Source organism: Leptodactylus fuscus, chromosome 5 (assembly GCF_031893055.1).
Source record: "Leptodactylus fuscus isolate aLepFus1 chromosome 5, aLepFus1.hap2, whole genome shotgun sequence".
NCBI classification, from domain to species: Eukaryota; Metazoa; Chordata; class Amphibia; order Anura; family Leptodactylidae; genus Leptodactylus; species Leptodactylus fuscus.
The window spans coordinates 113,587,263-113,609,435 of NC_134269.1; the positions used below are offsets into that span (position 1 = coordinate 113,587,263).

At 37.9% G+C, this 22,173-nt stretch overlaps 1 protein-coding gene across 7 annotated transcripts in view; it reads left to right on the top strand.

Annotated features, from left to right (window-relative positions):
- CACNA2D1 (calcium voltage-gated channel auxiliary subunit alpha2delta 1) overlaps positions 1-22,173 on the top strand; it is a 561,607-nt gene that overhangs the window by 325,564 nt on the left and 213,870 nt on the right. For all 7 annotated transcript variants that reach the window (XM_075274041.1, XM_075274040.1, XM_075274043.1 and 4 more), the window contains exon 6: positions 3,025-3,154. In XM_075274041.1, the coding sequence (XP_075130142.1) occupies positions 3,025-3,154 (130 nt within the window). The remainder of the gene's footprint in view (positions 1-3,024; positions 3,155-22,173) is intronic.

A 22,173-nucleotide genomic window follows, 5' to 3' on the forward strand; every position in this document is an offset into this window, starting at 1 on the left:
AAACAGGGACGATGCAGAAGAGTGGCAGGCTGTGGTAAATCACTCTGTGCTGCGTTGCTGTGAGGATGACAAGGCACTCGCCATATAATAAGCCATGGCTGAAGTTCGCGAGTAGCTAGATACTACTGTACATTGACTTGTCTATCTACTCTTCTGCTTCGTCCCTGCTTTACCGTTTACTCAGCTCTGCTAAATCTGAGATGTAGCAGAGCTAAGTATACAGTAAAGCAAGGATGAAGCAGAAGAGTAGATAGACAAGTCAATGTACAGTTATGGAGATGTAGCAGAGTTCAGTATATGGTACAACAGGGAAGAAACAGAAGAGTCAATAGTATTGCTCAACTTACCTGCACAGATCCGTTTCCGCTCCCCATTATTCTTGTTCCTCTTCTCTCCCATTGACATGCCTTCAGAGCACCCTGCGCGCCCCTGCCTCCCTAGACTAGTGTTAGAGATGCTGGGAGAAGGCGGAGCTTGTGGCTTAGGAGAGTGTGGGCCGGTACTGGAAGGGGAGACATGAGTGCATCACTCAAGTCTTCCCGCCCACACTCTCCTAAGCCACAACCAGCCTCGCCTACTCCCATCATCTCTAACACTAGCCTTGGGAGGTGGGGGCGTGCACGGCACTCTGAAGGCATGTGAATGAGAGAGGACCGGACCAAGAAGAATGGGGAGTGGCAGTGAATTGTGCTAGTAAGCGGACACCAGGGGGGCTAAGTAGCCGGGGGATTTTTTTTTAATCACTACACAGCAAGGAGTCCAAAAATTTAAACATTTTTTGGACTCCATGCTGTGTAGTGAATAGGATCATTTTTAAAATCTGATCTTCGATTATTAAAAAAAATCACATTGACTTGCATTAGGATTGAAATTGGGATCGGGATCGGGTTTGAATGGAAAATGATCGGAAATTGGATTTTAAAAAAAGATCCTGAAATTTCAAGATTGGCTCAACCCTAAATACTGAGCAAGAACTGATTTTGTTTCTTGTGTACATGATATATGTTTTTTTAAATGATAGTCTTATGAATTAGAGGACATTAGAGTTCTTTGTAAAAAAAAACAAAAAAAACTAGTCAAATAAAATTGGGTTTCATATGCCCAGGAACAGAGTGATATGCTTTATTCTAGCTTGGACTTCATGACTCAAAAATAATGCAACAGCAGTGTGCAGCAAGAAGTAGGGCAGTACTTACTACTCCAAGGGTAATAATAATAAATTTTATTTATATAGCGCCAATATATTCTGCAGCGCTGTATAATTTGTAGGGTTCAAATACAGATAGAAAGATACATTACAAAGAAAGTCATTTCACACAATGGGACTGAGGGCCCTGCTCGCAAGAGCTTACAATCTATGAGGTAGAGGGGGTGACACAAAAGCTAGCAGGGGCGGCATTGCTTATACAGTGGTCAGACACTTTTGTAATAGAGGTTACTGTCATTACACAATCATAAAGCTTTGAGCCGTCACCAGTCATGTCCTTTAACATGTGGATGGTGCTTGGACATATAGAGTTAGCCTGAAATGGCATCATATCATGTGGGGTAATGTGGGAGCTGGAACAGAGGAGGGTTAAATTTGGGGGATTCTCATGACAGTACAGGGATTACATTAAGAAGGGTTTACATTAGGAATTGGGATAGGCCTCTCTGAAAAGATGTGTCTTTAATTTGCTCTTGAAGCTGTAGAAATTGGGAGCTAAACTGATTGCCCGGGATAGAGCATTCCAGAGAAGTGGTGCAGCTTGGGAGAAGTCTTTAATAATGGAGTCATGCACATTGTATGGCACTTTCTTTGTAACCTGAATCAGTTTTCTGGTACATACCTCCAGTAGTTTATAGAATAAAGTTTTATAGAATAAAATATAAAGTTATCACTCTCATCCACAAGGCTCTCCATAATGCCGCACCTCCATACATTTCCTCCCGCATCTCTGTCTACCGCCCAACCCGTGTTCTCCGTTCACTCAATGACCTAACACTTACATCCTCTATTATCAGAACCTCCCACGCTCGTATACAAGACTTCTCACGAGCTGCACCACTTCTCTGGAATGCTCTACCCCGGACAATCAGATTAACTCCCAATTTCTACAGTTTCAAACGCAAACTAAAGACACATCTTTTCAGACAAGCCTATCACAATTTCTAACGTAAACCCTTAACCCTCCTCTTTCCCCGCTCCCACATTTCTCCACATGATATTATTTCATCTCATGCTAGCTTTATAGGTCCAAGCTCCATCCACATGTTAAAGGACACGACTGTTGACGGCTCACAAAGTTTTATGTTTGTGTAACGACAGTAACCTCTATTATGAAAGTGTCTGACCTCTGCATAAGCAATGCTGCCCCTGCTACCTCTTGTGTCACCCCCTCTACCTCATAGATTGTAAGCTCTTGCGAGCAGGGCCCTCAGTCCCATTGTGTGAAATGACTTTCTTTGTAATGTATCTTTCTGTCTGTATTTGAACCCTACAAATTGTACAGCGCTGCGGAATATGTTGGCGCTATATAAATAAAATTTATTATTATATTATTAGTTTAGTGCATGCATCATATAGCAGTACAAGGTCCTTAGTCATAACCTCAGTAGTCAAATGTTCAGGTGTGGCACAGATCAGTTATTGGGTGTATGAACAATGAACAGGCTATCATCCCAGCAGAAACAGTGAAGATCTCTGCAGCAGCTGGACAATTACAGAGTGATTAATAGTCATTTCAATATTCTATATAGTGTTCTGCTCTGAGACAATTGAAAAAAAAAAAAAGTGGACAACCCAATTTCCAGCACTTGTTATTCAGCGCACATTATGTTTCTAATGAGACTACACTATATACTCTATTGTCTATGAATGTATGATTGTGTAAAATCTGTATGTACGGTATGTGATTAATACTTCTATACTGTACTGATTTATATGCATGGTATGTGATTAATACTTGTATACCATACTGTGTTATATTGCACACACTTTTGTATGAATGCTAGGTTTCCTAATTATATGTGATCTCTTTTTAGCCAGAGAATAATGACAGTGAACCAATAAGTCAACGCATCAAGCCTGTGTTTCAAGATGATCCTGTCTTTCGGCGGCAAACGTCGTACCAGCATTCTGCTGTTCATATTCCTACGGATATTTACGAGGGCTGTAAGTTACTTTCTATCTTTTCATTTGTTAATCTATTTTATTTAACAAAGATAAATAAATAAATTATACACCCAGATAGAGATGTCAGAGAGATTCCTGCAAGACTCGGCATACAGATATGGCTCAGGGATATAGATGCATATACATGATTACAGGTGTGGTCTGCTTAGACTCTGGGTCATGGCACAAGAAATGTGTAACACACTTCCCCAATTTCTGGTGTGATGGTCTGAGGATCCATGCAATAAGACAATCAGTCTCCCCTTGGAGTGATATGAGGTGCACTAAAATCTCAGCGATATGTGCAGGACATCCTGCACCAACATGTGTTGCATCTCCTGACAAGGATTTCTAGCTGGCATTATTCATCAGGAATATGCTCACCCACACATAGCAAGGGTTTCCTAAAAATGTCTCCTCCAGTTTGCAACACTTACTTGGCCTTCTTGGTCACTAGAGTTATCATCAATCAAGTATTTATGTTCAATACCAATAGATTGATACATCTCATCTACTTAGCTAAAAGACTGAATATACTGCTAGCACTGCCAGGCACCAATGCTAAAAAAAAAAAAAAAAAAAAGCATTTGACAGCCTAAGTTGAGCATATGTGAGAGCTCTGCTGGAAACATTTTATTCCCCCTCTTCACTTTTCTCACGGCTATTTTCTCACTGTACTCATACCCAACTGCCCATGACAAAGTCAATGGTTCTTTGTCAGAGCGCTTCTGCATTGAAACTGTTAGACATGGACGTCTCCTCTCCATGCTCTCTTCATTTTAGCGATGAAAACATTGATCCAAAAATATGACAATTCCCATCTATATACAGCATCACGTCAGGCGACTTACAACACTTAACTGCCATTTTTGCCAAAGGCCTGGTAGTTATTCTGTCCAATCTTCCTTCTGCCATCCCAAAGCTCCTCAACATCTTCACCCAATTCGATCTGCTCTCCAATTTTAAAATTAACTTTGATAAATCCGAGATACTCAATAACAATGGATACACTTTGAAACATTTTAAAAAATGTAATAAATAAAGATTGGAAAAAATAAAGCATTTATAGAAACCGCTAGGAAGCTTCAGCAATCTATCTTGCTATATGTGCAAACATATAGGGTACAATAGAGAATCTGAATACCTCCATCTCAACTGTATCTGTTCTTGTTTCCAGGCTAGAGTCAGCCAATAGTGAACTAGAGCCTCCTTACATTTGTACAGTTCTTCCTAATAATCATATTATTTCCCTCTAATATTGTAATCACTTAAAAAGAACCTTTCACTACTTCCAAAAAGTCCATCTCTTTACATCAATTAATAGTTGCTGCTCCTCTGATTCTAACACAGTTGGATTTTTTTTTCCCTCTAGCTCCTACCACTTTCAAGCAATCAATGCTGTTACTTTTTGGTGCACGATATTCTATTTAGGCTAATTAGATTTAGAGTTATTTAGGTTGTGAAAGGTTTAAAGATATCACTATAGTAGTCAGACATCAAAGGTTTAATTGATTCCAACAACTCCTTCTTGGTGTATTATTTTTTTGTCAATGAATAATCAGTATAATGAATAAATCTACATGCACATGGTATAGCTAACATTAAATCTACATTACTACCTGTAGGCTACATTACTACCAATAGATTTTGAGAACAAACCTCTAAATCCACAGCTAAAATAAAAAAAATATATATATGCATTTCATAAAGGTTTGTATTTTATTAACTTTACAATAAAGCTGAATATATTGAGGAATTTCAGTTTTAGGAATCAATTTTGTCAAATATAGTGAGTTAAATTGCAACTTGAGACTGTCAAGCTTATAACATCTAATGTTTGGATCTGTAGTCAGCTGCTCTATCCATTTCTAAGAGACACTCGATGTGCAAGTTCTTGTTCACTTAAGCATCTTCAGTTTAATGCATGAACTTGCCAGTATTTTTTTTTTTTTTTTTTTTGTAGAAGGAATTGGTCAATTGATATGTTTACATCAGCTGACCAATCAATATTCCATTGATTTCAATAGAAAAAAACCAAAAAAAACCCAACTTGTATGTAAACCCTGTATGGGGCATATGCTATCCTCTAAGTTTCACGATAAAGCTGATATGACTATGAATTAAATATCTAAACCAAAAAGTGCACCGTACCAGCTGTCAAATTCCTTCAGCATATAAAAATATACAGATTCACACTTCTAAAATAAGACAAAAGTGTGAACATAATCTAAGAATGTAATATAGAAGGAAGATAATGAATTAAATAAACTATAAAACCAATTGGTATGCATTTTCCCCAAAATGATCAGGCCTTAATGGCACTAACTTTTTTACTTTTACCCCAAATATTTACATCATATTTGTCAATATCCAAATGAGCACTTTGGAGCTATTTTCTATTGCTGCAATACCCATGTGGCTCCAAAGATATTATTTAAATATTGACAAAAAAACAGAGACATCTTGGCAACAGAGACGCCAGTACACAAGGGGAAACGCCATTAGGTTGAGGTCACCTGAAATAATCTTTAGAGCTGGGTTGATATGCTGGGTTCTGGCAACAAGACTTCCTTTAATAAGTTACTTCATTACAGGAATTATTTGTTCTTTATTAGAGATGAGCGAACGGTGAAATGTTCGAGATTCGATATTCGTTTCGAGTAGCCCCTCAATATTCGACTACTCGAATCGAATATTGAACCCTATTATAGTCTATGGGGGAAAAATGCTCGTTTCAGGGGTAGGCAACATTCGATCAAATTATACTTACCAAGTCCACGAGTGAGGGTCGGGCTGGATCCTCCGAGAAGTCTTCTCCGTGCAGCATCCCCTTGGCATCTTCCGGCTCTGAATTCACTCTGCCAGGCATCGGGCCTGGGCAGAGCCGACTGCGCATGCCCACACTACAAGCGGGCATGCGCAGTCGGCTCTGCCCAGGCCCAATGTCTGGCAGAGTGAATTCAGAGCTGGAAGACGCCGTGGGGAAGCTGCACGGAGAAGACTTCTAAAGGTAGGAGAAGAACCAGCATTGATTGGCCGACTGTATAGCATTCGGCCAATCAATGCTGGTTCTGCATCGAACTTTTCCATTCGAATAGCGAGTGGTACTACTCGCTCATCTCTATTCTTTATCAGTTTTATTTAGGGTGAACTTTACAAGAGCAATTTTTTTTTTCAATCTTATTGTACGCCTATTTTTTAATTTGCAAATTACCAAAAAACTAATGGTAAAAATGGATTACCTATTGTGTTTTATATCATTTTGACATGCAATTTTACAGGCCTCAGGCCAATATTTTTCAGGGTGTTTTTTTATACTTGAATTGGACTTAATGAGCTCATAAAACCTTGGGTGACCATTTTTTTTTTTTTGTATAGTTTCCCACTAGAACTGTGGTGAGGTATTTTGTCCTCTATACGTCTATGCTCAACCCTGGTTTTGTGTGTCCCTACGTCAGGAGAGGGTACAAATATAAACATATACATATGTTCATAATTTTTCTTGATGAAGGGACTGATCCAGTCTGAAAATGTACTGAAGTTTTAAAGCACCCAATAAAAAACGGATTACATGTACTTAAAGCATACCTCCAGTTTGCATAAATTAATAATACAAGTAAATATAAGAAACTTTATGATATATCTGATCAAAGAAATATGTTTTCTTCTCTACTTTTCAGACAGAGTAAGGTTGCATTCACATGACCAAAGTGCAAAACGGAAATTAAAAATTTCCATTTTCCCCCATCTTGTACCTGTAGGGAACCTGTTTTCACGGATCAACCATACATTTGAGTGTATAGCGGGTTTAATGAAAATGAACAAATCTAGGATATGAGCGATATATTGATGGTCAAATTCATTGTAGCATTAAAACAACTTAATAAATGTTAATAGAATATATTACAAAGTTTTTATTTTCGCCTGTACTATTATTTTATGAAAAGTTATTTAATATTTACTTTATTGGAAGTACACTTTAAAATTATGATAAAGTTGGACTTGATTCAGAATTATTACCTTGACATCACCTTCATTTTTTCAAAGACCAACATATTTCATCCAAAATCTCTTAACATCTGATATATAGAAGCCCTAATGGTCAGTCTTTGGAGGCATATACAGTGTGCCCTTTGCATTAGAAGTATAGAAGTACACAATTCGCTAGACACTTAATATCGATCTTTCAATATTTATGTGGAAATTGGGAAATTCTCAGTACTCGGGACAGTTGCTTCTTTGAGCATTTGCTGATGGGTTATTTTGTGAACATTAGTCTAGAACGTCCACATACGTTAGATTGTCTGAAATAGTAAATGTAGCTCTGATGGACAATATAGAAGCTGTACAAGATCTACATTTCATCTGTCTTGTACTTTTTTGGATTGTTTCAAAGATAACATTACCATGGAGGACTGTAATTTAGGCTGGGGCCCCACGTTGCTAAAAGGCTATGCTTTACACTGCCGGCAAAGTGGATGGGATTCTGGCTAATCCCATCCATATATTGCAAAAAAACAAAACAACCTGCAGCTGAAAACTCTTGTGTTATTGAAAGTCGCGGGATGTCAATTATACCTACTGAGAAGCTGGCGTTTTCTGTATAGGTATAATAGGGGCAGAAAGTCATCAGAGGAAAACTATGTGGACTTTCTTTGAAAAATGCTACAAAAAAAATGCAATGCGTTTCTGCCACGCTCTTTTCCGCAATGTTTTCATGCAGCGATTCGCGTGGGACCTTCGCCTTAAACAGTTTCTAGTATATCCATCCCATTGTGGAGATACTCCTTAATTACTGTTTTCTTTCTTTTGACATGGTGATTGAAACAGTCTATTTGTCTGCTATGCTTCATTGTGTAGCGCAAGCAGGGGCTGGTTATAAATCAGTGTCCATTTATACCTTGTTCTCTTGACCACGTTCAGACTTTATTGGTGTTGCAGCATTTTCAACAGTTATAGCATTTTCCAGACTCAGCAGCTTTATGAGGCAAAAAGTACTTGATCTTCAGTTTTTAAATACTGTTATAGTAAATAAATGTGTAAAATTCTGCATAAAAATAGTTTTATAGAGATGAAAAATTCTTAAACTAAATCTCTAAGTACATGCACATAGAGCTATGAGGACTTCATTCAAACTGCAGATATTACAGTGCAAGTGTGTATGAGGTCGGATCACCTTAAAGGGATATTCAAACAAAAGTAACCATATTTAGATGGTCATATCCATTGGCAACCAAATCATTTTTAATTATTTATATTTTCTAAATTCTTTAATTTTATTTCTATACTACATATATTAGAATTGTACAGTCACTTTCTTTTCAGGGGTCTTTCTATTAATAAATGCACTTTATAATAATATTCAACTTATCAGTTGAAATTATGACAGTGACAACTATTAGAAGCATTTTATAACTGCTGGGCTAAGTGAATATAGGCTATTCTAATGAGATTTTCCGATAAACGCAATATGCTATTTTAGCATTACTGAAATACCAAACGTGTCTGAAAGTAAGCAAATGCTGTTTTATCATGCACTATAAATCTGTCTCGCGATCTGTTTACACTACTGAAGCAGGCATTTATAGAATGGAGTTTAAGGTCGTATTTATTGCTCATTTGACCTCTATGAATAATTTTGGTTATAGTTTTCAGATAAAACCTAAATCACAGATAACTGGAAACCCTAAGACATTAGTTGCAGACCTCACATAACTACCAAATTTGCATAGTCATTTCATGTTTTTCTACTTTTCATTAATAAAAAGCATTTTTTTAAAAAAGCAAATGATTAGAGAAGACTTGTGTTTAAGTCATTGTATTCCAAGAGCCATAAATATATGCCAGCATAGAATAGGCTTATATTTTTTAATATCATGTTTTATGGGTAGCTATTAGAGATGAGCGAACAGCGAACTTACCAAGTCCACGAGTGAGGGTCGGGCCGGATCCTCCGTGCAGTCTTCTCCTTGCAGCATCCCCAAGTGGACATGCGCAGTCGGCTCTGCCCAGGCCCAATGCCTGGCAGAGTGAATGAAGAACCAGAAGACGCCACGGGGAAGCTGCATGGAGAAGACTTCTAAAGGTAGGAGAAGAACCAGCGTTGATCGGCCGACTATATAGCATTCGGCCAATCAATGCTGGTTCTGCATCGAACTTTTACATTCGAACAGTAAGTGGTACTCGATCGAGTACGAGTATTTCGAATACCGTAGTATTTGACCGAATACCTACTCGATCAAGTACTACTTGCTCATCTCTAGTAGCTATCATTTTCAACACTTTCTGGATGAGAATTGAAAATAAAAATCAGAAATTCTTCCAATGTTTTTGATTTTTTAATTGTGTGCTGTTCACCCTGTGGCAGCTTTACACTATGGGTCAGTAAAATTAGATATAAAATATCTATAATTTTTAACAACAATTTGGTAAAAAATATATTTTAACCTTCACATTCCAAGAACTAGAACTTTCTTCCTGTCATTGTAGCTGTTTGTTCACTTTTGTGTGTGTGTGTTTCTATGGCTTTATATAGAAGAGGTTTGTTTTATGTTTACCCATGGTGGGACTATTAAAGGATTATCTTATTTTATCTTATCCTGAGAGTAAGGATTAACACAGTTTTTTACTTTGTAACAACTGAACTGTTTGTTACCGTTCTGTAACTACTATGATTGGTTCTTTTCTGCCAATCACTTCATGAGAACATGATGGGTTCATCAAAGAATCCGGTACTCATAGGGACAGCAAGAGAAGTATCACATAGAAGTAAAGGGAGGAAGGAGTTGGGTCAGTGAATGTGGCTCCATAATTCCTCTCTCAGCAATTGTGGCTTCAGGGAGGGGTCTACAGACTGTAAAAGCCACTTCAGGGGTTGCTGTGAAAGGGTCCTGATTATTTTAAGTCTCTGTGCTATTACTAAAATTGCTAAAATTCTTTAATATTCCTGTGTGGCAGGAACCTGGGGATTATGTTGTTCCTACAGCACAGGAGTGTATGATATCCAACTGCAATTAACGGATCTGGCTCGGATACCATAACCATTGTAAGCTGCCATATATTTACGTGATGTGGTTCAGAAGGGGGTTAACTATGTTAAAGCAACACTCCAGCATTTTCGTTTAGGGCGGGTTCACATGTGCACCTTGGTCTTTGTTTTGCAGGTTTCTGTTTCCTGCCCAAAACTGGACAACAGACGGAAACCTGCAGTCATTTTTCAAACCTATTCATTTGAATGGGTTTGGAAAGTGTCCAGCCGTGAGCGCCTGTGAGCGTTTTGTGCTCTCCCCGGGGAAACCATTTTTTATTTAACCAGACACAAAGTCGGACATGCAGGACTTTGTGTCTGGTTTAAAAAATAAATAAATAAATAAATTTTCGCCACAGAGAGCACAAAATGCTCACAGGCGCTCACGGCCGGACACTGTCTGCTAGGTTTCCGTCTTCTGTCGGCAGAAGACGGAAACCTGAAAATGGAGAACGGGCACAGGTGAGAACCTGCCCTCAACTGTACAAGGTAGTTGTCAAAGTAGATTCAAAAAATTGGACCTATACTGTCACCATATCTAGTACAATACTAATATCTATTCCTCTTTGTGTGAAACACTGCAGAGATAACACTAGTGTTTTTACAGAAACTCACACTGTGAAACTGATGTCACCATAGGTCCTGCAAACAGCAGCGCCTGCTTCTGATAACACTAGGGGCATAGTGGCCTGACTGCGAGAGAGCAAGAAATATGGACAGTAATTGAGAAAGAGGATGCTATATGAAATATACCATGTTAGGGACAGAGGAGGCATTTTTGCAGAAAAGATAGGGCTGAATGTAGTGGTGTAAGTTTGATGAAGCTACACACAGTAGTTCTCAATAGATTCTCCAGGCATCAGAGAGAGACTTCTTGTTCATACAGGAACACATACAGGAACACAAATGATAAAAATAACAGGTCACACAGAAGAAGATGAAAATAGGATAAGGAAATACACTGTAAGTAGACAACTATCACTAGTAGTAGGATTATCGTTCACACATTAAAGTGAGTAAAAATGAAAATCATGAGTGTTGGTTTAAGGACAAAGTCTACCAACACTGCATGCACTTTTCTATTTTACATATTTACTGTGCAGGTAGCACCTTTTGTTTGTACATAAATTATCTTATTAATATGTTCTTCCTGTTCCGAATACTAGGCAAGGATGAAAATAGATTTGTACTGTGTTCAACGCGATACGATAAACAGCTCTCCAAGTTAAAAATATAATTTATTTATTTATTTTTTAAAAATCCTTCTTAAGATCCAGTGTTAATTTTAATTAAGAAAGTTCACAAGACATATCCTCAGTGGCATCTCTAATTTAGAATTGTTTAAGCATCTAATATTCTAATGAGTTTTATCTTGTCAATTGCATTGAAATGATCTTGGTGTTCATGAATGTGTATTCTGTATACACATATAATTATCAGCAATTAGTTGGAAGCATATTAATTATATGATGGCCTACTTACGTATCTCTTAGTTCATAAATATTTGCTTTAATCTTTTGATTCTAATTTCCGCAAGGACATTAGATCAAGCAAAATATATTTTATTTCCAAAATTGTTAATGCTAAAGCTTTATCAAAATGTGTCATTGATGAGTAAACTTAATAAATATGCATATAAATATGTGCACAATAAGAGCTGCAAAGATGAAAAATCACTCAAGATACTACAATTTTTTTGGTACGTTAAATTTAAGGTTTAGACACCAGGTTTGAAAAACCCAATCCAAATTAATTCAGCTATTCCAAAGATATAAACTCTTTCAGTGTTGATGCAAATTAGGATTTCTCTGGGGATGGGATCTCTGTGTACTAGTTGGCTAGTACTGCTTGGACCCTGTACTAGGCATAACATGGTGCATAAAATGTCTGCAGTTCATGACAAATAGAATTTGACCCAAATATATTCTAGTGAATGATAAATTTCAGCTTTATGAATGCAAAATTTTTGGAGCCCCATAATTTTATATTTTTTGTTGGAGAGGTTTATATAGAATATGGCAGAGAATTTGCTCCATACTGTATGTTTCATTATGAAATTGGTGATAAATGGAGGTTCAGTAGAGATTTTTATTTGTCTCTGTAGAAGCCCTTTTATGACTCCATACAAGATAAAGCCATAGTGTGACCATGAGCATGCTTTTTAAAAGCACAATGTGTAAACTTAAATTTCTGTGGGTATTTTTATGGTTTAATACTAGATTTTATTCTCTGGCATTTTGCTTGTCTGTTTAGTAAATAAAGAAGCATGTAGATTTATTTGGTGGGCTATACTTGTAAATCTGCTCACTGGCTTCTGAAAGATTTTGATTGAATTAAGGAATTAAGGTCAGACAATACTTGTCTCCTTCTTTTTTTTTTTTTTTTTTTTTTTTTTGATTATCGAATTTCAGTGTTCTCCGAGTCCTCGGCAGCAGCACTACTAATGTGTTTGCCCTTTCAAAAGCTACTTCAGAACTAGTTCCTATGGTTACAGCTCGGTATTAACCATCTTCCTAATTCTCTATTACTCAGTACTACATGACTTGGAATATTTTAGATACTTTTGTGTATCTCTTTAATTCCTTATCATTACTTAACTGATCTCCAGTTTGTTTAAGAATTCCAATTTAACTTGAAAACATTTCAAAATGTCACAACATGATGGCAAAAGCCTTGAAAGACTGGGATTCACCCTCCCCCACTGGGTGGTCTGTATACACAAATGTTATCACACATTATACACGATCACCTTGTGATAATTTGTCACAAAGTCTGTTAGGCAGATTCATTAAAACCGGTGTATCGTAAACCAGTTGTAATAAAAAGCCCTCACTGGCACAAGGAACGGGAGATTTATAAAGAAGCTGCAGCCCACTCATAAATCTGTCTGCAGCCCCTGTACCAGAGTGGAAATCTAAAATTTCTGTTGTAACTCATGCCAGTTGCAACTGACGTGAGTTATAACAAATGTGCCCCAGTTCCAACACAAAACCACATTCACACAATAAGTTGTGTGGAGAAACAGATTGGGGCTTGAGGCACATGTTTGGTGCAAGAAAGGGCTTTGCACTAAATATGTGCCTCAATATCATCCCTCTATACCAGTATATTGATGAATTTGCATTCTGTTTAGAAAAGGTCCTTAACTTGTGATACACATTCGGCCAAGAAAGACAGGTAAGAAAGGAAATCTCTGTGTGCTCATTACTTTGTGCTAACTATAATGAAATCTGACTTTCAATAACTTTAGACAAAGTTGTTCAATCATAAAGCCTAATGCCAAATATAACACAACTTTTCATTAATGATTGACACGGTTAAGTATAAAACTGCAACATATCTTATTTAAGAAATGTTCTTCCATCTCAATTTATCAAGCTGAAATATTTTCTACATATTAGTCTATGGAGAGGAGAAGCTAGCGGTGATGGTTACATGATGATTAACTTCACCGCAGGACAGCTAACAGAGAACAGCAGAACTACTGGAACTCTGGTATTTAAGCAGCGGGATGTTAATATAGGAGTACAAACTGCTTATGTACTGTAAGTCTGCTGCTTTGTGACCCTTTAAGTGAATCGGAGCTGTTTCTTATGTTTGGACACAATTAAACAGGTTTCAAACTATTTTATTCTTTCACAGTAAGCAGAGATATTGACCTAGGTTCATACAGGTGCTCTAAACACAAAGTAGTGGACTCTCTTTATTATGTATTATACATTAGAACAATAAGAAATAATGATGCTTTATGAATATCTAGTTGCAATATACAGAAGGCAGCATAATACGTTATTCCCAAAAATGAATTGCATGTCAGTGTATTTCTCCAAGGCATGCTCTTAGAATCATAAGTATGCTTTGCTTTCTTTGTCTGGTTGAAACATTCTGGTACCCTAATATGTTTAATAGAAAATATTTCTAAATATGTTTGCTATTGTTATGGTGAATGGAAAAATCCAATCCCACTATTAATTATTTGTGTTCCCCTGTTTACATTGTAAAATGTATTTTGGTTACATATGTATCACCAACCCTAATTGACAGTATGCCCTGCTTACAACTATTCAGCTCCAGCTATAAAAGTTGTGAGCGTTTCAAGAGTTACTGACAGCCATAGTGTCCTAGATACATGGCAAAAGCATTATGAAAGGCAGGATGCAGGTATGCGATGCAGAAATGACAATCAATATGTGATCACTAAGATTCCTGTGTTGTGTCAGGGCTGCTGAGTCGCATAGCAACATGATCAGTTCAGTGACAAATAATACAGAATAACTAAGATAAATAAGTATATATCTAGGATGATCTTTGCACAGCTTCTGTGCTTATTTTTTGATGAAAATGTGCTTATGTCCGTGCACATTTAAAGCATGCTGGGGAATTTGTACCCTACACATCCAAGCACTGTATACAACTGTTTACCTATACTGTAGCATGTATTGTACCTGACTCCAAAGACTTTCATTGGTAAAACTCATTATTTGTATTGAAAAGTATGATTAGATGACTATTTAAAAAAAATTAAAAAAAAATGCACAGGCTAACATTTTTTTGACATATACTTTGACTAATGATGTCTATGACAGATGTGGTGTGATCAGTGTCATGGCTTGACCAATCCATAGCCCTGGTTTGAGCAATCAAGTAATGTAAATTTGTGCGTGTAAAAATAAAGCTCTTTCGTAAAAAACTAAATAAAAAGTAAATATTTGCATATGAATTACTCTCTAAAATATTACTGATATGAGTTATTTCTTACTGTGATTTTGAATATGCTAAATAGTAATAATAATATGTAGAACTTGACTTTACATTGAGTTTTATTTTAACAATATAATGTTCTATTGTTCCTTCATTCTATCAGGTATATAAGTGGCAATCGACTTGGCAAATATCTCTGTTTATATGAGATATAGGATTTAGAATGTTACAGTGAAACATACACTACAGGCCTAGACGTAAAGCCATATGGAGTTATCGAAATATTGAAATATAAATCTGGTGACTTGCCAATTAGAGGCCCTGCAACTGCTGTTGCCTAGTAACCAGTCCGGCATCAACAGCAGTCTGTCTCCAACAAAAGCGGAATAATTACAAAGGCAGGTCCTTTAAAGAAGGAGGATGACCCAGAACTGATAAGGTCACTCTAATAATGTGTAGAACACCCAGTTTTCCTATTCCCTCCTGCCCTGTTCCTTATATTGTAATGATTTATTACTCATCTGCTGTAAGTTCTGAGGTTGAGTGGTTTTAGTAGAGTGAACCGCATGGAATTACAGTGAAACATTATTTAGTTCTTAAGATAAAAATCTTGTATATTTTGCTCCTATTCATGAAGACATTACACATATAAAGAGTCTGTGCTACAAATGTTCCTTGTGTACCCTCAGACTGTATAATAAAGCCTAACCTATAGATAAGGCACTGGTTACGTCAAGAGGACATGTTGAATCTTCTTATTTGTCCTTTTTAATAAATACTTTTATTCCCAATTACAGACAGTGCTGGAGCAGATCTCTACATTGTAAGTTGTTGTAAACTCCGTTTGGACTTTTTTTAAAAATTTGTTTAAGTTTGGCATTAGAGATGAGCGAACAGTAAAATGTCCGAGGTTTGATATTCGTTTCGAGTAGCCCCTCAATATTCGACTACTCAAATCGAATATTGAACCCTATTATAGTCTATGGGGGGAAAATGCTCGTTTCAGGGGTAGGCAACGTTCGATCAAATTATACTTACCAAGTCCACGAGTGAGGGTCGGGCTGGATCCTCCGTGCAGTCTTCTCCTTGCAGCATCCCCGCAGCGTCTTCCAGCTCTTCCGGCTCTTCATTCACTCTGCCAGGCATCGGGCCTGGGCAGAGCTGACTGCGCATGCTCCCACTACAAGCGGACATGCGCAGTCGGCTCTGCCCAGGCCCGATGCCTGGCGGAGTGAATGAAGAGCCCGAAGACGCCGCGGGGAAGCTGCACGGAGCAGACTTCTAAAGGTAGGAGAAGAACCAGCATTGATTGGCCAACTGTATAGCATTCAGCCAATCAATGCTGGTTCTGCATCGAACTTTTACATTCGAACAGCGAAGGGTACTCGATCGAGTACGAGTATTTCGAATACCGTAGTATTCGATCGAATACCTACTCGATCGAGTACTACTCGCTCATCTCTATTTGGGATATTTGACCATATTTGACAAGTAAGTATCCATAGGTTCCCATTCACCCACAGGAAGCAAGTCCGGTTCAGCAAACCTTTTATAGTATACTTATTCCTATACAATGGGCCAACACAAAAAAATATAATAATAATATAATAATAATAATAATAATAAATTTTATTTATATACTGTAAAGTTTTGGGTTTTTTTTCACGTTAAGGCATAAAGTGGCATATGTCTGGCTTCGGTAGATTTCCAGAGAAAAAGCTATATATTTAGCATTGCATTGGAAATGTGCAACTATACATTACATTGGTTCGTGTAGGCATAAGACAATAAAGTGTTGATAGGTAAAATGCTTATCTGACAAAATGGTGATGCTCAGCAGTATGTGTTGTTACTCCTATAGCTGCCTTCAAGCTTCCTAGGGGCAAAATAATGGAAAAAGGTCTGTCAAAATAGGATGAGGCATAATAGGGTCAACTTGGCTGATATTTGTCAACACATAGGAGCTATCTTTAAAAATAATAATAATAATAATATATATATATATATATATATATATATATATATATGAGTTAAGGAATACATATTAGTATTTATGTATATAGATCTATTTTCTGTAGTGTATTACTATTCCAATTGTTCAAATGTATCATGTCCAATTTAATTTATTGAAAGTCATATTATGCATTGGCATAGCTTCAATCTGAGAAGAGATCTCTATGTACAGTAGATGTCATCATTCCTCATCAAATTCAGAAAATCTTTTTATAGACCTCACTTTATTGTTGTGCATTGCCATGTTGAAAACTAGTTGCAGGGTTGGAACCACATAGTTATATGCCATTCTACAGATGTGATAACTAAGGTGTCAAGTTCAGCTTTGTTACATTTGTATACTTTTTTCGTATCCTTAACACAGATGAGGAATTACTTTGAAGCGATATAAGGTAATATGTCTCTATTTAGGGGTAAAGTACTATGGATGACATTTGCCAACTCTTGAGTACAGTTTTCAAGGATATTTAAGAATATTCTGCAGCACAAAAGTTTTGCCAGTCGAAGTCTCTAATGCTAGCCACACTTCCATAAGAGCAGCATCTATTAACATTACCAGTCAGACAGTTGTATTATGATCAGTACCAACAAGAGAATGTTTGATTTACAGTGCCAGCTAGAGTATTCCCACATAAACATCGGCCAGTCACATGCCAGCTCCTCTCATGGCAATGATATTGATCTTTCACTAAAAACATACTCCTTGCTTGCAGACTAATCCTCGCTCCTCCTAGGAGATCACCTCGTCTTTTGATAGAATTCTCAACCTCTTGAGGCATGGACAAGTAAGACATTATTGAAAGTAAGAGTAAAAGGGGCAGTAGAAATGTAGGTCAGATTGCTGGGAATCATCAAGAAAGACAGATAGTGACACATAGGTCAATGTGAATGTGTTTTACAGCCTAAAATCACTTGCTGTTCATGATAGGACAGGAAAATTTATTTTTCTCCTCATTTCATGCTTTTTAAACAAGTGGTCCATTATTTAGCCCTCAAAGTTTTTGTACAACTTTTAATAAGTCCGTTTTTATTCATATGCTAATTAGACTGGTGCATGAAACACCTTGCACTCCTATCCTATTGTTTCCTATGCACAGGCTGCTGCTGCTGATGACTCAGCTTCCTGTTTGCCTCACATATATAGAGATAATAGCAGGGATGAGTGCTGCTGGGAACTTCCTGTGCTGGCTGGAAGCTCATTAGCATATGAATGAAAACTGACTTATTCAGAGACCCCTGAGGCAATCTACATACTAAAGTTAGGTCTGGAATAGCCTTTCTAAAGGCTATGCAAGGATGTGATTAGTTAAAAATGACTTTTCCCAATGATAGAGCCCCTTTAAAATCCTTGAAAAAAATAGTTTTTCTTGGTATTGCTATATTCTGACACTTTTCTGTAAAAGGGAGCAGTATAAGACATCTTTTTTTGCAGGGTCAGAAGTATTTGTCGAAGTATTTGCTCTTATTCTTTGCATTCAATTGTTCTCGCATATCCTATGTGCACATTCTTTTGATTCAGTATTTAAGGATTTGTTCATGTCTTATGTATTAATTCTACTCATCTAGTGTCTAAGCATTTGTGGATATTATATGAGCTTCTTTTATTTTATCCAGTGTCTATTTATGCAAATGCAGTAGCCTGTTATTGGCACTTAGGCTGTCCATGCATTCAGTCCAAGCCTGTGTGTAAGTGCGGACCATTAAATTTGATTTTCTGGTTCTCCGCATGCACAGAAAGACTTATATGGACACTTAGTTATAATATACACAGTCCAGTCATATTAATGTGACTACCGCCTACTTTTGACGTCAATGTTAAATAACCAATCGCAGAAGGCACATATCATTAGCCATCTGGGTGCACTCATCATTGTGGAAGGCACGATGGATCAACACAAGTATGCATCTATCCTTGCGGACTATGTTCAACCCTGCATGCGAGTTGTTTTTCCTCAGGATGATGGCATCTACCAGCAGGACAATGTGATGTGTCATAAAGCTCGCAGTGTAGGTGCGTGGTTCGAGGAGCACCGTACTTCCTTGGCTAGCAAATTCCCGGACTTAAACCCAATCAAGAATATGTGGGACCACCTCGATCGGGTTGTTCATGCCATGGATGCTCAACCACGTAACCTAGCGCAGCTGGCCACGGCACTGGAGTTGCCATGGCTCAACATCCCAGTGAACATCATCACAACATCCCCTCTCTTCCTGCACGTCTCGCAGCGGTCTGCTCTGTGAAAGATGGTTATTCTGGATTTTGACAGGTGGTCACATTAATGTGACTGGACTGTGTATGTATATAAAGAGTGAAACTGACTTGAGATGATAGTCATGACTAGTTGTTTTTTTTTTTCCATTTTATACTAGCTGTGGGTTGGATTGTTCAGCTTAAACCTAAATGACTAAATTGTTTGAGAATTGTTTCTACCCCTATATGATGTTGTGAGAGGCTGTATTTTTAGTGGGACATGATTTGCAACAGAGTCCACAGAATATAGCATTATATCTATACTGTGCACTGTGTGCTCTTACACTTATACTTGATAACTCTTGATTCTTCAAGTTTTAGGCTGTCAGTAGGGATTTTATGCCATTATAATTAGAGATGAGTGAGTAGTATTCGATCAAGTAGGTAATCGAACGAATACTACGGTATTCGAAATACTTGTGCTCTATCGAATACTACTCCTGTTCACAGTAAAGTTTCGATTCAGAACCAGCGTTGATTGGCCGAATGCTATACAGTGTATAGCTTTCGGCCAATCAATGCTGGTTCTGCAGAACAAGTAAGGGCCGGTTCACATTAGCGCTTGCCTCCCGTCCTGAAGGAGTCTGCAGGAGGACCCCCCTGAACGGAATAGTTAAGCACATGGACCCCATAGCATATAATGGGCTCTGTGTGCTTGCCGTGCACTGCCCGCATGAATAATTTGTGTGGGCAGTGCACAGCAAGCACACGGAGCCCATTATATGCTATGGGGTCCGTGTGCTTAACTGTCCAGTGCTTGCAGTTGCGCTGATATTCCGTTTGGGGGGGGTCCTCCTGCGGATTCCTTCCGGACGGGAGGCAAGCACTAATGTGAACCGGCCCATAGTCTATGGGGTCCGTGTGCTTTAACTGTACTTCGCTCCTCCTAAACACTCTCCTCCTGCTACTCGTGGACTTGGTGACTCTCCTTTAGTCGAATAGTGGTTTCCCCTAAAATGAGTATTTTTTCGCATAAACTATAAAGGGATTCGATATTCGATCGAGTAGTCGAATATTGAGGCTGTACTCGAAGCGAATATCCAATCTAGAATATTTCACTACTCGCTCATCTCTAATTATAATAAGTTATATTTTATCCCTATGGAGTAACTTTACACTTTCATTTAGCGATTACATGAAAATTGGGCTTTGTTTGTCCCATTTGCCCACTTTCTTAATAGTTGGATTCAGCCCTTCACAAAATTTGGGTAGGTTTTCATCTAATTATTCAACCATTGACTCATCTATGATAGGTAACACAGTCAAGGGAACAAACTGATCCCAAGTATAAAGTTGGGATTATTTACGTGTTTTCAAGACAGTCCAGCCATAAAGAAATTGTAATATAGAAAACATATTCCCATCTCCCTTCGGCTGCAATCAGAGGTGTGCTTGACTAGTTCAGGGTGATGAGTATAACATGTGACAGACCACTCAGAGGCTGAAGGAAAGAAGATAATGAAATCTTAAATTAGAATACTTCTCAAAACTGGCAGAGAGAATAGTTCAAAACAAACAAACAAAAAATCTGAGAAGATTTAGCGTTTTAATCAGATTTGCAATTACATTTTTAGATGTTTTTAAAGGTTGAAAACTACTGTATTTGCTTTGAGCTCTGTGTACTTACTGTTACAGTATGATTTCATCAGTGTTACTGCTAGTGGATATTACTGGATCTTGAAGAATCACTAATCCCCTCACCAGAAAGTGTGTCCCCATTATTCACACAGTAGTTAGTCATAAGCTGTACAGAGCCAAGCTGCAAATAACCTCCCAATTTTACAAACTTCAGGACTATTCATCATTGGTGAACAATTGTGGATGTATCACTATAATATTATGGAATGGCTGGAGTTTTGATTACATTAAGTTTATGAATTTTAATATTCACTTTTTCTAAGTCATAATACTATTAAACAAAATCTCATAGTACAGTAATGTATAAGTTACCCAAATATGGAAGCATCTCATTTGTGATAATTCTGAGCAGTAACTACTCTAGCTATCCCATCCTTTATCATAGAGGCAGTGTATATTTGCAAGTCACTATTCACATTGTGTTTTTGGAATCCTTTTGATTGCTACATTGAGCCTCCAACATATGCTGCTTTATGATATACAGTTGCATACAGTGTTTATTGCCCTGTTTGCATTCGGGCCATGTACTGGGAGCATTTTCTAGTGCATATGCCTAATGTACATTACAGATGCAGGGAATAGTTAAAAGATTTATTCCTTCAAATGTTGTCAAATGTCAAGTTACAAATAATATCACTAAGTGTAAGCCCTATACTTTCAGTTTTATATGTCTTAGGGAGCGATCACACTACCATCGGGTTTTGCTGTCCACTTGAAAAGTCGGACATCTTTGGGAACGGACAGTTAAGGACAGGCACGGACTGTAAAAGAACGCACCCAATGTCCATTTAAATCAATGAAAAATGTCACGGACACAGCTAGTGTCCGCTGCTAATGTCCGCACAAGATTTTGAACGGACATTAGCAGCGGACACTACCTGTCGGACACCAGGTTTTTTGCATCAGCCTTAAGCCGGGGGCCCATGGGATGCAAACGGGAACGCGGGAAAAATAGTGGCGTTGTACAGTGCAGGAAAAGTGGACGGGATTCATGCGAATCTCATCCTCACTTTGTGGAAGAAATCACAGTGCGGACTGCAAATGGCTGCATCATGGCTTTGCAGATCGCAGCATGTCAATTATATCTATGGAAACGCCGGAAAACTCTGTGAATTTTCTCTTAAAAGCGCTGCGGAAAGAACCTCAATGCGATCACGCAGAGGTTCTTCCCGCAGTGCTTTATCACTGCGTTTACGACCCATCGGGCCTTAGCCTTAAAGAGATTTTAACAAGACAAGTCCCCTTTAGGCTAAAGGCCCTTGCACAAAACTGAACCTCACCCGTTGAAAACAGTCCATGTGTGGGCTGTATTTCCCAGACTGAAGTGGGCCATGTGCATAGAACTTACGTCATCATAATCAATTATAAAGCAGTGAGCTTCCAAATAGC